General features: G+C 41.5%; 1 protein-coding gene across 12 annotated transcripts in view; it reads right to left on the reverse strand.

Moving 5' to 3' along the window:
• Window positions 1-15,915, reverse strand: part of USP33 (ubiquitin specific peptidase 33) — a 73,172-nt gene that overhangs the window by 24,648 nt on the left and 32,609 nt on the right. For all 12 annotated transcript variants that reach the window (XM_025201628.1, XM_025201626.1, XM_025201621.1 and 9 more), the window contains 8 exons: window positions 14,419-14,839; window positions 13,903-14,001; window positions 10,512-10,624; window positions 8,677-8,849; window positions 8,474-8,544; window positions 7,100-7,133; window positions 4,452-4,497; window positions 2,977-3,157 (listed from right to left, as the gene is read on the reverse strand). In XM_025201628.1, the coding sequence (XP_025057413.1) occupies window positions 2,977-3,157; window positions 4,452-4,497; window positions 7,100-7,133; window positions 8,474-8,544; window positions 8,677-8,849; window positions 10,512-10,624; window positions 13,903-14,001; window positions 14,419-14,839 (1,138 nt within the window). The remainder of the gene's footprint in view (window positions 1-2,976; window positions 3,158-4,451; window positions 4,498-7,099; window positions 7,134-8,473; window positions 8,545-8,676; window positions 8,850-10,511; window positions 10,625-13,902; window positions 14,002-14,418; window positions 14,840-15,915) is intronic.

The raw sequence follows: 15,915 nt of genomic DNA on the forward strand, positions 1-15,915 counted from the left end.
AAAGCTAAAATGTACATTTGTCCATACACTCAATGAAGTGGATCAAAATCAAGTGCCAGAGTCAAAAAAGTAGTCTACTGTTACCCCTATAGTGATTATAACACATAAATCGAAGTGGATGGAGTTTCAGAGTATACAATTATTCTTAGGCTGGGATGGTTTCACAATTCTTGTTATATTTACTGTTTTGTCTGCTGGAAACAGAAGAAACTGGAAAAGTAGCCAAAGGAGAGCCTGCAGACAGTACTGTTAAGTCCTTAATGCTTTATTACTTACATCCTTCAATTTCTATAACAAGAATCAAAGGATGGTTACCTAGAGAGGTTTTTACAACATTAAAAATAAATTTAAAGTTTTGTTACTGTTTTTTAGTGCCAGTATTAGTTGATATAATCCTCTTGAAGCTGTGCAAGATTCCCAAGTAAGATTCCAAGTGTATGTGCTATATAATGGTCTGCCCCTTTAGGGGCTTGAGGAGCAAAAAGTAAGAGCCATTCCTATTCTGGAGGAGGCAAACAGAGGCAAGATGCATCCATTTACTAGGGCTGGGCCCCAGCTGGGAGTTTAAGAGAGCTCCCAAAGGAGGCACAAAACGGGAGCTAAGCAAGAAAGGCTGTGAGGATACAGCTCTGATGCAGAAGGGAGATGGGAAGGGGTATTATGGTAGTGATACCATACTACTCCAGCAGTTAGTATGGGGTTTTCATAGATTTCATAGACGTGAGGGCTGGAAGGGACCTCGGAAGATCATCGAGTCCAGCCCCCTGACCTAGGGGCAGGAAGTCAGCAGGGGTTTTGGTGGACTATAATTTCTTTATGTTTTGAAAATAAAGTCAGCTGAGGAGGCTGCAGGCAGGATTAGTGCATCTGACTGCTGACCAAGCCTAAGGTACCACGGCTTGGCTACTGTCACAACGGTTTTTTTTGGGGGGTGGGGTTTAAAGAAAAAACAGAATATAGGCTAGTTTCTGGCTACCAGCAGTGGTAAAACTGGTCAATTTTGAAGTTAAATCCTATATCTAATGATGTCTAGTTACCTTTCAGACAAATAACTCAAACTTACTCTTGCTGCTAACATACTGTATTTACTCAAATAGAAGGCAACCCCGATTATGAAATGACACCCCAAAATTAAATGCTACACATGGAAAATGTCTGATATCATTTTCCAGGTACAGGATCTAATTATTGGACGTTTGCTTTGAATTTGTCCCTCTCACACTGTTACAGCAGGGAAAATAAGTCTGGGGGTCAGGTAGCCCCTATGCTTTCTTCTTCCCCACAGCTTTTCCCCCCGGCAGACCTTTCCTCCTCTTCTTGGTGTCAGACGCTGCTCTCCCTGACATTTCAAAACAATAACCTGGAAATTAAACATGGCTAGAGCGATCTGCATGTAGTACTCATGCACTTAGTTTATCCAGAATTGATGCAGTTTACCTCTATCACAGGTACTCCATAAACACGCTTTTGAGCAGTACTTTCATGAGTCCAAAGCCAAAGGCTCGTGATTTGCCATACACTTCATTCACCTAGGCTCCACCACAGTCAACAACATTTCAAGCCATGGTGATCCCACAGCTCAGCATACGTGTGTACTCCACAAAGGAGCGGCGTTCTAGCTCCCCCATCCCCCACTCATTACTGGAACCAGGTGTTCTTGTCATGAGTCCTGGGATCCTCCAAAACTTTATATGCAGATGAGGTGCAGGGCAACTTGGTCCAGCTTCATCTCATGGAAGGTGGGACTACACTAATCATTTACTCCAGGCTGAGAGAGGGGGCAGCATGTCTTGAAAAAGTTGGTGCTGAGAAGGCTGCACTGAATGGGTGTTATTATACATCTTATTCAGATTAGCTGCACTAAGGACATAAAGACAGTGAGGAGGACAACAACAGGATCAGCAGCAGTGGAAGTGACAGCGACAAGGACTGTGAATGAACTGAGAAGGGAAACCCCTAATCGGGCCGGGACTAAGGGACTGTGTTTGGGTTAGGGAAGGGCAAAGGGCGGGTGTACAGGGGCACAGGGGAGCGGGTGCGGTTATTGTAATGGACATGCAGGTTTCTTAAGGTGGTTTTAAAAAGAAAAGCTGCGATGGAAGTCTATCATCAAGGATGCGTGTGTGTATTATATCTAGATATCTATCTATATCTATATCTACTACACACACACACACACACACACACACACAAATTAGCAAAAATGTGGTAAGTTTGCTTCTCAGTCTTTTGGCTCAGATCAAGGAGAAATATCATGAACACCAGGCTGAGATCACCTTGTATGGTGTGTAGTTAAGGGTGGAGACTTGTCCAATGTACTTCAGGCAGGCCCCTGAAGAGTCTACTACAGCTGCATCCTTTATATTTATGGAGACGAAAGATTTCTCCCTAGCTTGCTCATTTGGCCTGTTGGCTACATGCAAATGAGACTCAGGGGCATTTGAACTCAAAGGCCTCTGGGCTTGGGGCCTGCAAGTAGTATGCCTACCATGGATTTTGGAGCATCTTACACATAGCAATACTGGCACGGAGAGGAGGGTGTCAGGGCTAGCTCTGTCCCTCCCAGTTGCAGCCTAGTATTGCAGCACCTCCAAGGCTGGTGCCAGTTCCCTGTGAAGGGAACACCTGCATATTTTTTTTATTTTAAGGGCCAAAAGTACATAAATAAATAAATAAATAAAAGTTCCCATGGGCCTTGTGTTTTACAGTCATGCTCAGTGGTGGTTGCATTTAATCATCCTCATACTTGCTTTTCATTGCTGAGCACATGCTGCTTTTAATGTCAGCAGTTTAATAATAGACAATGTAGTTAGTGAGATTTCCTTGTATGCAATTATAAGACGAGGGGCTTTTTCCGCCCTTGCCAATGGGGGACTGGCAAGGGGACAATCTTTGTTGTGTATCTGAATAAATACAATATATGCCCCAAACATATATCACAGTATTTGCATTCTGAAATAATCTCTTTATGCTTACTGCTTGCAGTTCCATGGTGGCAGATGACAGACAAGAGATCGTAGGTCACTACTTGAGTGGGACTGTCTTTGGCAAGGAAAGGCTGAAGATCAAGTCCTTCCAGAGGAAATGATACATGGGTACCAATTTTCGTGGAAAACATTAGCTCATGTCTAAACCTTTTGAGATGAATGCATAGTATCTGTAAGAAAGATTGATACACTCAGTCAAGAACTTAATTAAAATGTGGACTGCTACTATTTTGTATTTAACAGCTACACTACAGGAGGCCTACTTTCCTTTTGTCACTCGAAAATAAGGGATTTCAAAGGCCCTTGTACAGGTTGGAAGGATCTACTTCTAATTGCAGAAGGTGGCTAACAGCAACAATCATGATCATTTTAAAATTTGCTACAGTTTTGGTGTGGGAAAGAATCTCAAGCATATTTGTGGAATTTCTTCAAAAAATCATCATCGGGGGCGCGTGTGCAATTAATTGGAAGCAATAAATTCTGGAGCAGTTTAAGCCAGAATAAACTACTCCTGGGTACAGCTGCAATGTCTACACATGTACCCAGAACAGCAGCAATTTGAGCCAGGGCAGAGCAGTTTATGCCAGGGCCGGGGGTACTGGGGGATCAGCCCTGGGCTCTGGACGTCAGCAGAGGGGCTGGCTGGGGCATGAGCGTGCTGAAAGTGTGGAACTGTGTGGCTAGGCTTCAGGCAGGAGTCTGGCCCTCTGCTGGCTGGGCTGACCAGGCAGTTTACACCTGCAGTCAGCATCTACACATGTATTTAAACTGCAGTTAATTACCCTGCCGTAAGATAGTACTGTTCCTGACAGTAATCTTACAGCAGCATTAATTAGTTTACTATGGCCAAATAGCATTACACATGTACATGGTGATGCTTTACTCTGCAGCTAATTAGTCTGCACCACAGCTGAGTGCATGTGTAGATGCAGCCTGTGAAGCCAGCCCAGAGCAGTTGCTATGCCCAATACTGCAGTGAAGGGAAAAACACTTATGCTTCCATATTTAACTATTTATTCAAGTCTGTCACGAGGCAAAAATTCTTTCCTGAATATTGCAGCCATCAGCTGATGTTATGAAGCATAAGATTTGATTGCTTTCAACATGCTAACTACAAACATTACTGGAAAGATTTCCAGTACAATTACAGTATTTAAACTCCACGACCTCCAGAAAAGGTGAATTCTACTAGTTAACTAGAGGAATGAAGGGAAAGCATTTTTTTTTTTTTTTTTTTTTTACAGTTTTTTTTAAGTCTACCTCCATTTGTAATTGCTCACCTTCTTGCTGAGTACAAAAGCAAGTACAATTGGATACTAACAGGTTTTTGTGAATGCAAGTATGCAGTTACATTTTAATCATTTAACATTCAAGAAAGATTGCATCTTCTATACAGATCATTAGTCTTGCCATACTTCTAAGCATGTAAAGCAAGTGCTTCTAAAGTGGGTGTGCTAACAGTACCTCAGGAAATGTTTGCACTTTGCAGAATTTCACTCCATTTCTTAACCTAAGCACAGAAAAATAAAACACATTTAGCGCCAGAAAGGTTTTACACTTCCTTGTGCCAACTCAGCAAAAGAAAATGTTAGTCTTAAAGTTGAGAGTTACATTAGTACACCTGAAGTATTTCTGGAACGCAGGCTAGATGTATAGTAGCGAAAGTGATACGAATAATAAAGCTGTGGAAGCAGATACACAATCTGTACCACTAAATAATTGAAAACCATTACTTTATTCGCTCTCTCTCGCTAATGAGTGTTCTTTGGATGGGAAAATAATTTACTGTTTAAATGTTATGAAAGCCTGTTACAGGGAGTTGATTCCCATTTTTGCTAAGTTAGCTTATTCTTGAAGAAAAATTAGTTCTGGTAAGTCAGTATAATTGTACCAAGGGCCAAACATACTTCATCCCCACTACACGTTCTTCAGTTCCATTCTTCTACATATTCTCCATTCCCACTACACATTCTCCCTCCTACATTAAAACAGTATTATGATACCTGCACATGAAAATAATTTCACTTTATAAACAGCAACTATTATTGTGCTAAACTTCTAGGTGCCTTTATTTTATTAGGGCTGTCAAACAATTAAAAAATTTAATCAAGATTAGTTGCTCAATTAAAAAATTAGTCACAATTAATTGTGATTTTAATCACACAGCTAAACTCAAAATTATGCACAGAAAAATTCAATATTATGCAGGTGCTTTGTATGGTGGGGGTGGGTATGTAGGGGGCAATCTGTGAACATGTGGGTAGTTGTGGGTGTGCGGGGTTTGGAGCCTGGGAAGGTGGGACCCCCACATGCCCTTGCAGGATGTGGGGTACTGTGGGTCAAGAGTCAGGGGCAGCAACAGGGCTGGGGGGTCTGTGGCTTGGGAATGAGGGGCAGGGCACATCACTGCCCACCCAAAATCATATTACCCACCCCCCATGCGTCCTCTTTTTTGAAACTGGAAATATAGTAACCCTACAAGAATGCAGCCTGGCAACGCGTAGAGCGGTGGCAGCATGTAAGTCTGTGGAGGGGGAGGGGAGAGAAAAAGGACTGGGGGGGAAATAGAGGCCCCCATGGTGAGGGATGAAGGGGGCAGGGGTGAATAAAATCTCAGGACTGGGGTGGGTTGTGGGACAGAGCCGTGGGTGGCTCATCCAGGACATGGGATGTAGCTCCCTGTCACTGGATGCGCCCCTGGGGGGAGGTGTGTGCGGGGCAGAGGCAGGCTGTAGGCTAGGGCTGTGCACCCTGCTGCCTTTGCCCTGGGAGCTATGCAATGCTGTATTGTGCCTCCCGCCACCGGGCAGGCAGGGGGGCAGCCAGTGTGGAGCTCCTGACACTAAGACAGCAGGGTGCAGAGCCCCAGCCAGCAGCTGGCAGCCCACCTCTATCCAGTGCAGAAATTCAGGGGGCACGTACCCTCCATGTCTCCTTTGGGGTGTGCACAATGGTAAGGAGTACTCCTTCCCCTCTGTCCCTGGATGAGGCGCCTATGGCTACGTCCCATGACCTGCCCTGGCCCCAGGGTCCCATTGACCCCAGCCCCACTCCCCCTCTTCCCCTTCCCACCCTTCCTCCTGCAGCAGCCCACAGCTCTTGCCTGGGTAGCCTAGTGCAGCACTTCTACACTGCCACCACTGCCCCGCTGGGTGGCTCGGGGGTGGTGATGGCAAAGAGCTCAGGCGCAGGCTCCAAAACCACGTGTGCAATTAACGCGTTAATTAGTTCTAGCTTTAATCACACACATTAACAGCAATTAATTGACAGCCCTATTTTTTTTATTTTTTATAAGTCATGTATTAGACCAGAGGCGGGCAGTTATTTTGGGCAAAGGGTCGCTTACTGAGTTTTGGCAAGCCATTGAGGGCTGCGTGACAGGCAGATTAATATTAATTTTATAAATTTTTAGGGGCCCAGCAGACCGGATAGAATGGCCTGACAGGCTGCATCTGGCCTTTGGGTTGCATTCTGCCCACCCCTGTATTAGAGGGGTACTAACTGACCATTAAAGAACAATTATAGATATAGCAAAACGTGGATTCTTTGCAGAGTCAGATTCCTTACTGCCCCTTCCCAAGATGAACTAGATGGGGACATATATAGATATAACAATTGAATGGGACCACTAAGCTGCTTTAGCTGCTAGCTGTGTCATTTATTTCTCTGAGCAGCTGAGAACCACAGCTGAGTTCCAGCAAAATGGAAAAATCGTACCTTTTGAAGTGAAAGGTGCAATAATCAGCTGAGCAGCTTGTCCCTTATTTAGCAACTGGCTGAGAACCAAATGGGTGGTGAACAACCCATATATGAATGATGCTGATTCTACCATACAAAGAGTTGTCATACAGTTAAATGAAAAGACCTTTACATGGCAGTGTCATCCCTCCAGCTCTTGCAATCTGTTGCACCTTCACTGCTACTAGACTACATGTATATAACCAAGTAACTTAAGAAGATCCTCATAAATTCTTGTCATTAAGACCATCACAAATATAAAATTTTCCCATTTAACAGGTTATTATACAATACATTTATTTCCATGCATAAACTGTTTATAGAGAATGTGAGAGCAAGACACATTAAAGCAAATGGAGTAGAAGATCACTTACTTTTTACACTTTTCACAGCTGTACATATTATCACCTGCAAGTGGTGGGAGGAAGAAATAGCATTATTCTCTAACTTCATTTTTTATCCTTCAAACTATCAATAAACTACAATTGTGCTTTTCCTTTGCATTGGTTTAGATGTATCAGAATAATTTCAGAGATATTTCCCTTTTAGGGTTACATGTGTTCATAGTCTCAAGACCCTGGATTGCTCTAGGGCAGGGGTGTCAAACATATGGCCCAAGGACCAGATATGAATGACTTGGCCTGAAGACTTCTGCTCTGATTCTGGCTGTGACTGGGACCTTTCCGTAGTGGCAGCCAAGTGCCTGGGCAAAACCCATTGGTGTTGGAACACCAGCAGCTTGTGGCTTGTACCCATGGTGGCAGCCAAGAGTGCAGGTGAGAGCCAAAGTGCTGAAGCCCCCCAGTAGGACTGAGGGAAGTAGCCCAGCACCAATGCCAGGGTTCCTTCCTGAGGTACTGCTCAGAATTCAGTGCCTCAACTCTTGTCTGGGCATTTGCTTGTCACTGCAGGAACAAGCTGCAGTGCTGCTAGGGTTGGGCTCCAGCACTGCTGTTCTCACGGGGGTTGCTTGGCCGCAGAAAAAAGCTACAGAGCTGCTGGGGCTCCAGCATGTTGGCTCTTCTCAGCTTGGCTGCCAAGCACCCAGGTGATAGTAGTGGTGCTGGAGCCCTGCAGCTTGTTCCTGCAGCAGTAGAAAAGCCTGCCCGGGGCCTTCCTGCTGAGTCCTGGACTGGGTGAAGTAGGTGCTGTGTGTGCTGGATCTAGCATGGGGGTGGGGAGGGACAACAGGCCTGATCCAGTACACAGGGCCAGCCCCATACCATTGATCCAGCCTGTGGACCAGTCCCAGGACACTCATCCAATTCATGGGGCCAGACAAGTTTGATACCTCTGCTCCAGGGAAAATTTTAGTATTGAATTAAATATATGTATCACAGGGTTCTTACGTTTTATATTCCCAACCATTAAAGAAAAAGTAGAGTCCAGAAAAAGAAAATGTGTTAATCTTAAACAGTGTACGTTAAGGGCAAAACAAGAAGCAAAACCCCAGATTCAGACAATATAGTAGTCATGATAGAATTGAGAAAGAAAACTTCTAGTCAGAAATTGTTCTGAACCTGCATCTGATTTTATTTAGTTCAGACGAATCCAGTTGTGACTAGTATTACCAAGTAAATTTACATGGAAAATTCTTCCCTCAAACTTCAGTCTCACAAGCCATTCTGCAATAACTGATCCTAGACCGGGTCATGGGATACGTAATTTGATTTAATTAAAAAAGAATAAAGGGTGTTTTTTAAGTTTTGTTTAACTAAGGAAGCATATTAGATTTAATTTAGACTTACCCTTGAGCTCATCTCTGGCAAAAAAGGCAGCAAGACAATCTTGCAAGGTTACAACTGGACCCCAAAACCAGCTAAGAACATGAGACAACAAACGTGAAACATTGTTGATAAAAAACCCCAAAAAACAAAACAAAACAAAAGTTCTGCCTGAAGAGCAGAAACAGCAATTTTAAAATCCAAGCACTACAGAAATAATGAGTTACCTTTTAATGTACTCCATGAAAAATGCTATCCACCCCTGTGGGGCATATGCTTCTCCACATGACCCTGCTTTGACCAGAGAAGTCTGATGGCTTGCAGAATGCAGTTTAGCAAGATCTTCCTTGCCTGGAATAGGCAAAGACAAATCCTGAAAAGTCTCCAGAGTTACAGACACCTGAAACAAAAAACCAAAGAGGAAAATTAGACTCCTTATAGCTTACTTCTTTTAATAAGATGACCTAATTCTTAAAGCCCATCAGTTTTCACTGCTTTATTTTTTGATATGAGAAAATTCAACCAAGGAATGACTGCCAACTAAAGATGTAGGGTTTTACTCCAAAAATTCCACTAGATGGCATGCTCTCTCTGGTGATTTGTTATAAGGCAGGGCAGAGTTGCTCTTTACAGACTAACTAAATCAAAGATACATAAGCTTTTTTAAGCAGCTGCTTACTTCATCAGATGTTGTGTAAGGACATCTGTTATAAGAGCAGCTTTGTAAAAAACACGTGGCATTTGTATAGCTGAAGTAATAACAATGGTTCTTTTATACATCCCAGCTGGTTCCACTGAAGGTGATGACAGTGGTACAGGACTGTGAAATTTTCTCCAGAGGTAGCCCATCAAGGGCACTAGATTAAAAATGTTATTCAAGTTACTTTGACTGCATTTCACTTAGTATTTGGCCCTGGAAATAAGCACTGGCATATCTAACTTTTGTGAATCCTGTCAACAAAATGAAGCAGGTTATTAAGACTTCTTTCCAAATTAGTTTTGACAGGTTTCTAAAATCATCAGTTACTATTTGAGGGTCTCTCTGAACAAATGGGCCATGATTCTCTAAGTGGGGGGGGGGGGGGGGGGGTGTCTTTTTTATGATATCACACTACACTTTCCAGTAAGGAACTGAGACTTGTGAGGCAAGTCAGAAGGTCAAATAATTTTGAAAACTCTTTTTAAATCAGGTACTGAATTTTCTCATCTAACTTGCTTGATGAAACTTCCAAAATGGTACAGATTCAATTATTTTCTGAATTTCTGAAAATATACCATATTTAATGATTTGCCTTTTATAATATGATGTAGTAGTTAGATGATTTTATGTGGAAGTACTATTTTTTTTCTCAACACAGGTGTATGAGTGTGTTAGAGTAATCAGGATTAGCTTTTTTATTAAATGAAACAGTATACAAAATATTTCATTAATCTTGGGAGGAAAACTGGCATGAAACACTTTTCATAAGCAAAGACCGTGTATCAAGGAATGAAGAATTCTTTCTTGTTTAAAAACAGAAGACTTGCATAATTCAGTGCTTACAAATTTATTTAATCCAGAACTGCTCACTCATCTGTTACCCATGAGACTTTGAGGCATGGTTTTGCACACATTGACTGGCCATAATATAGTAAAAAATGAACTGTGGACCACTCAAATAATTTATCCAACAATGAGAAGCCAACATTAGTAGTTATTAGGTGATTAGAGGAAAAAGACAACTACTAAACTTGGAGGAAAAATAGCTGCAAATTAAAGCTGACAGTTTTTTTTAATTTTCAGGTATATTTATGATTTTTCTAGTATCATATGAGAAGGAAGAGTTTGGGTAAATGAAGGGCTGAAACAGCTAATAATAAGGCTTACAAAATCAAAATGAGAAACACAACAATTGCAGAACTCAAAAGTGGGCATACCCTTACCATCTGTCTGCCATAAAAAAATCCCAATAAAAAGATTACACCTCTAGTACCCAAACTACTGAAGTTAACTATTGTATGTTAGTATAAATAGTCAAACCCAAATTCATATCACAACATGGTTATAAATCACTACACTTACCCGATCACAAGTCAGGCACTGCACTGAGCTTATGATGGTCCCATCAAATATGTCAGATATAATACTCCTGTATCGCTTCTGCTTCTTCTTTTTTGGAGAAGACATACCTGGAACTAATACAAAAAGGCAAAAATAAAATAGTTAAAAAAAAAAGTTCAAAGTATATTGCTTGATTTTTTATTGTACTCTGCCTGAACCCTTTAAATAGCATAAAAATGAGCTGTCATGTTTTCAGGTTTGAAAAAAAGGGACAAACTTTATTAGGCAGTAGACAAGATTACCGTCACCTATGGCTAGGTTATTATAGCCCCATGGCATTTCTTTTAAGAGTGGATATGGACAAACAGAAGGGTTAGTACTTGGTTTCTACTGAATGGATTTTCCAGTGAGATAATTTAAGTAAGTGAAACTCAGGCTGCAGGAGCTATTTTGACACTCCTAGTCTACTGCTCTTAAATTAAGATCCAGTTCAACAATATTCCCAATGAGCAGCATGATTTTATACATTAGAGTGTACATGCCAATGCCATTTGACTGTAACCACTTTACAGGTGGTCTTCACTATGTTCTGGTCCAAAAGACTCAACTTATGCAAATTCAAAATACTGGAACACTGATTATGCTGGATACAATTAATGCAACTTTCAGTGATCAATACAGAACCTAAGAAACTGCTGACTGAATGGGAAAAAACCCATCCCTGCCAACTTTGCTCAAACAAAGCAGTGTCTGAGGGCTCTCAGCAGGATTTTCTCCAACTGATCAGAAAATGAGTAGAAATAATTTTGCGTCTTGAGTTGCATAAAGTCAGTCACTGAAGATATTTGCAACAATCCCTGGAATTAGCACAATCCCTGGAATACATAAAGCAGTCTTTTGGGACCCAATAAGTTAGAGAATAAAACTTGGAAACAGAAGTACGGTCTGCAAATTCCCTTCCTGAAGTCACACAAACTCAAATGACTCAGTTGGCCAAAATCCTTTTGGTGGAGTCTTGAAAGCAGACTGTTCACCTTTGGAGTGCAAATACTAATGGAGATGAGTGAAATAAAGGCAACAGCAATAGTGAAAAGGGAAACTGAACTCGCTCCAGCAACATCCCATAATGGATATGCTTCCCCCAAAGCTGTTTTGTAGATAAACAGAGTCGATACAGCAAACGATTTTCTCCTAAGCAGATATCCTTGGCTCCTTGCCCTCTTAACAGTAGCCAGATTTGCCTGTCTCCTCCTTAGCTAGAAAAGGTTCAGAGTTACTTATGCCTTTACTTGAAGTTACTGACAGAAAAAGGTATAAATTCTTGCAAGTCCTCTTCTCCTATATGATGTGCACTATGCGAAGAGTGCTATTTATACAGTATAAATACGCTGCACTGCTCCATTCCCAGACCCTAGTACACTGATTTTTTTAAAACTGTGCTGTAGAACAACCCTCAATTTTCAGCTTACCAAAGATTGTTGTGCTCAGCATGCATAATCCTCTCACAGACATAGCTGGAGGGGAATCTGGAGTTGCTGACAGCTTGGCCTCTTCACACGCTGAAATGTGAGACAATTCAGCTTTTGGTAACCAGAAAGCAGCTTAGGCTTTTGGTACAGGACAGGGGATAACTCTCCTTTTTGGAGACCTAGCTTTGAAGAGGACAAATTTTACATTTCCAGGAAACCTTGATCGCTGCAAACTAGTTGATTGCTAAATCCTGCCCCCTATCTTTCACTACACACAAAAATGATGGTGTGAGCTTAGTATTTATGCAAATATGACTAAGACTGAAATATTTAATGCTGGAATTTAATTTGTCATTAGACTTCAGTGTTGACACACCAATGGGAAAAAGAAATCAATTAATCCAAGAGCTATGGTCTCTACTGAATTCAGAGGTTTTCTTCAAAGTCACAAGGGATTCAACAATTAAGAATAAAGAAGTAAAAGTTCAGATTCTGGGTCACACTTGAAAACATGAATGATTACAGAGCAATTTCCCTGGTTGTTTTACTGCATTACACCATGGCATGTGGGCAATGAGTACAAAAGGTATATAAAGAGGCAGGCATTGGCCATGTTCCAAACACCACTGGTAGCAGATCCTTGGCAGGGGAAAGAAAAAAAAATGAAGCAGGATACCAAAGTGGCTTCCCATTGGGATGGTTCACAGGTTCATGATGATGGCTGAAGGGGCCAGCTGTCAGGCTGAACACCAAGGGAAAAGACACCACAGGTGATAAACTGCAGTACTGGCAGTGCTGAAACTAAAATACACTTCCTAATGGTGACCCACCCACAGGTTGCCTTGTGTCTGAGCACCTTCTGGGGCATTTAAGGCTGTGACAAAAAGAGGGAAAGAATATACTAGGGTGTGGCTTCAAAATGCTTCTCTGCTCAGCTGTTCATGGGTCAGCCAAATGAAGGAAAAGGAGCCAGTCAACACAGAAGATAGGATAAGAAAGAACCACCTATCAGTGGTCTTCCACACTGTGATCAATTCTATGACGTGCCCAGTGACAGCAGCAACTGTCAAGTACAGAGTAGAGGTATTTGTTACAAAGACAAAGGAAGGTGCTATAAAAGTATACATCCTGTATTGAAAGACTGTAATGACAGAGGAACACCATTGCAGAATCAACCTCTTTTCCTGACAACACACGTCAACCTGAAAAATTAAGGAACCAAACCAGATTCTTCACTACACCACATAAGTGTAGTAATTAGCAGGGATCCTGGTTTTTTCAGATTTAAAAAAATCCTGTTTTCAGTTAAAAATGTGGTTACCCCAAATCCACATCTTCCCGTGATTTAAACGAAACACCACTAATATATAAATCCATATATAGTGGTGTTTCATTTTAATCATGGAAAAAATTTGGATTTGGGGTTACTTTTTTAAAACCAAAAATTAGGGATTTTTTTAAATCAGAGAAAACCAGGAGCCCTGGTAATCAGGATTGCTACAATGAGTCAACTTACCACCTACATTGGGGCAGTATGAACGTATTATGAGCCCCTTTACCCTGAGGGGACATGATTGATGCCCTGTTCCCCAGAAATCCTGTCTCCTGAATACACAATAGGTTGTTGCCAGGGACTGTTCTCCTTTAAAATAAAAATTAACCTTTACCTTCTCTTTTAGGCATTCTTCTGCCCACTCACTTCTCCAATCAGATGCTCTAAAAGAAAGACCTTGAAAAATACTGCTCCATGCTTCAACAGTTAAGAAGCAAAAACAACTGCAGAACCAAGAGGGTGCATCTGCCTGTATATGCATCTTGCTACAGTGAAGAAAAATCACATGAGCAATTTTGCACTCTGGTATCAGTGTTTGATGCAAAAAGAACACAATAAAGAACAAAACACTAATAAGCAGTGCAGTGCAAAGTGAAAACGAAGTAGGTACCTTTGTGGGATGGTGCCAATGGGGACCATGATGAGACTGATTTTGGAGGACTTTGTGCTGCAGACAGATCATTTGTGTGGACATCACCAGAGGCATAGTCTGAAGTTAGAAATCTATATTATTACAGTTTCCAACAAAACAATTATGCCAGGTTGAATAACAGCAATAATTAAAGTTACATTTCAGCACACCACTGGATTACTGATTAAGTACTGAGCAATAAAAACTAAATTTGAATTCGCCAACTAGAAAAGTGGCAGTAATAAGCAAAAGGTCACCATAAGAATATATCTGGAGCCTTTCAACCATTGTAGTTCTTGAATAGCTGATCAGTGTTTAATGCATTTCAAAGCAGCAACAAACACATAATCACTGTACTGACCTTAATTAACCAATTCAGAAATATATTAGGATATATAGAGAGTTTTAGATCTAGTATTTTCATTCTAACTTCTATGAGCACTTCAGTAAATACTATGACATTACAATTACACATTAGCAGCTTGATATAGTCACCTGAAAGTCTGCTGTGTATTTGTACTTTAACTGTTCCTTGGTTGTTTAAAAATTCAGCAGTTTCTGAAGTACTGTGCATGTCTTTCTCTAAGACTTCCATAGAATTTGTTCGGTTAAGCTTATTACAGAGAATTTTTTCCTTCTGCCAATCTTTGCATACGAGAGAGTGGTTTTCATCATCCTGAATTAACATAGCAGACTCTGCAGGGTCTTCCATGAGGGGTTTATAACTGGCTTCATTTTCTGCCTTATCACTGCTATTACAAGATTCACAAGACTGGAAATCCAGATCTGACTGGCTTTTGTCTTCTTCCATATTTTCTTCTACACTTGTAGGGTGGACATCTTCTATTTCCATGACTGGTTCCTTTAGCTCTTCATGAAGCAGATCCATTAAACAACGCAGAAATTCTTGTGCATCCTGAAATAATTTTAAAAAATTATTTAATATTGTCCTTTTCTATTTGGAAGATATGTACATAGTGGTGACAAGACATGACCACAAAAGGCTGGCTATTAAATCAATAGTTCAAGGTGTGAAAAAATCTGATTGACAGTTCAAACAATATTCACAGGTTTCTTTTCCGTCACAAAGACTGCTACTTAATAACACTCCTCCTCACTTTCACTCATCACAAAAACTTATGCTGTACAAATTCTTTACTTTAAATTGGGCGAGTGCATCCTGATGTAGGCAACCATCAGTCTTAGTCAGACTATCTGTGTAAGCAACAAAAAGGTGTGGAAAGAAATCTATCTACATTATAAGATTTTCAGGGCCTTACCTGATCTGATCATGGAAATTATATTTGCACCTTTCTAACAACAATCAGGTTTAAGTTGCTTCAGCCCTCCAACTGCATCAGAGCAGCACTGCCTGTCCATAAGAAGAAAAGTGAAGAGTAGACTAGCAGATTCAATCTGCAGCAATTCAGCAGCTTCTTGTGGGAGCGGTAGCAATGCCACTGCTGTCCTGTCTGTGCTTGTATTACTTAGCTAGGCTGTAAAGCTGTACCTCTACTCTGCCTTCTTGTAAGATGAACGCATCTATTGTGCGTGGATGACCTCTACCTGACTCAAGAAGTCTATGGGCCAACGAGAGGTAAAGCACTGCTTGACCTGGTACTGGCAACTGGGGATGGTCTAATCGGAGACTTAGTGATCGATGGGAAGCTGAGTGACAGCGAGCAGGAGCTGATCACCTTCACCATCCGCCGTAAAGCTGGCAAGCCAGTCAGCAACACTGAAGCCCTTGACTTCAGAAAAGCTGTCTTTGACATGCTCAGGAGGCTTGTCAGTGAGGCCCTAAGGGACCACGACCCCAGGGGGAGGGGAGTTCAGGAAGAGTGGCTACTCCTCAAGGTAGCAATCCTCAATGCACAAGCTAATTCTATTCCATCTCGGAGGAAAGGCAGCAAGAGGACACAGCAGCCCCTCTGGCTCTCCAGGGATCTAGCAGACCTCCTGAGGCTAAAAAGAAAGGCCTACAAAGGATGG

This window comes from Alligator sinensis, unplaced genomic scaffold (genome assembly GCF_000455745.1).
Source record: "Alligator sinensis unplaced genomic scaffold, ASM45574v1 scaffold952_1, whole genome shotgun sequence".
NCBI lineage: Eukaryota > Metazoa > Chordata > Crocodylia > Alligatoridae > Alligator > Alligator sinensis.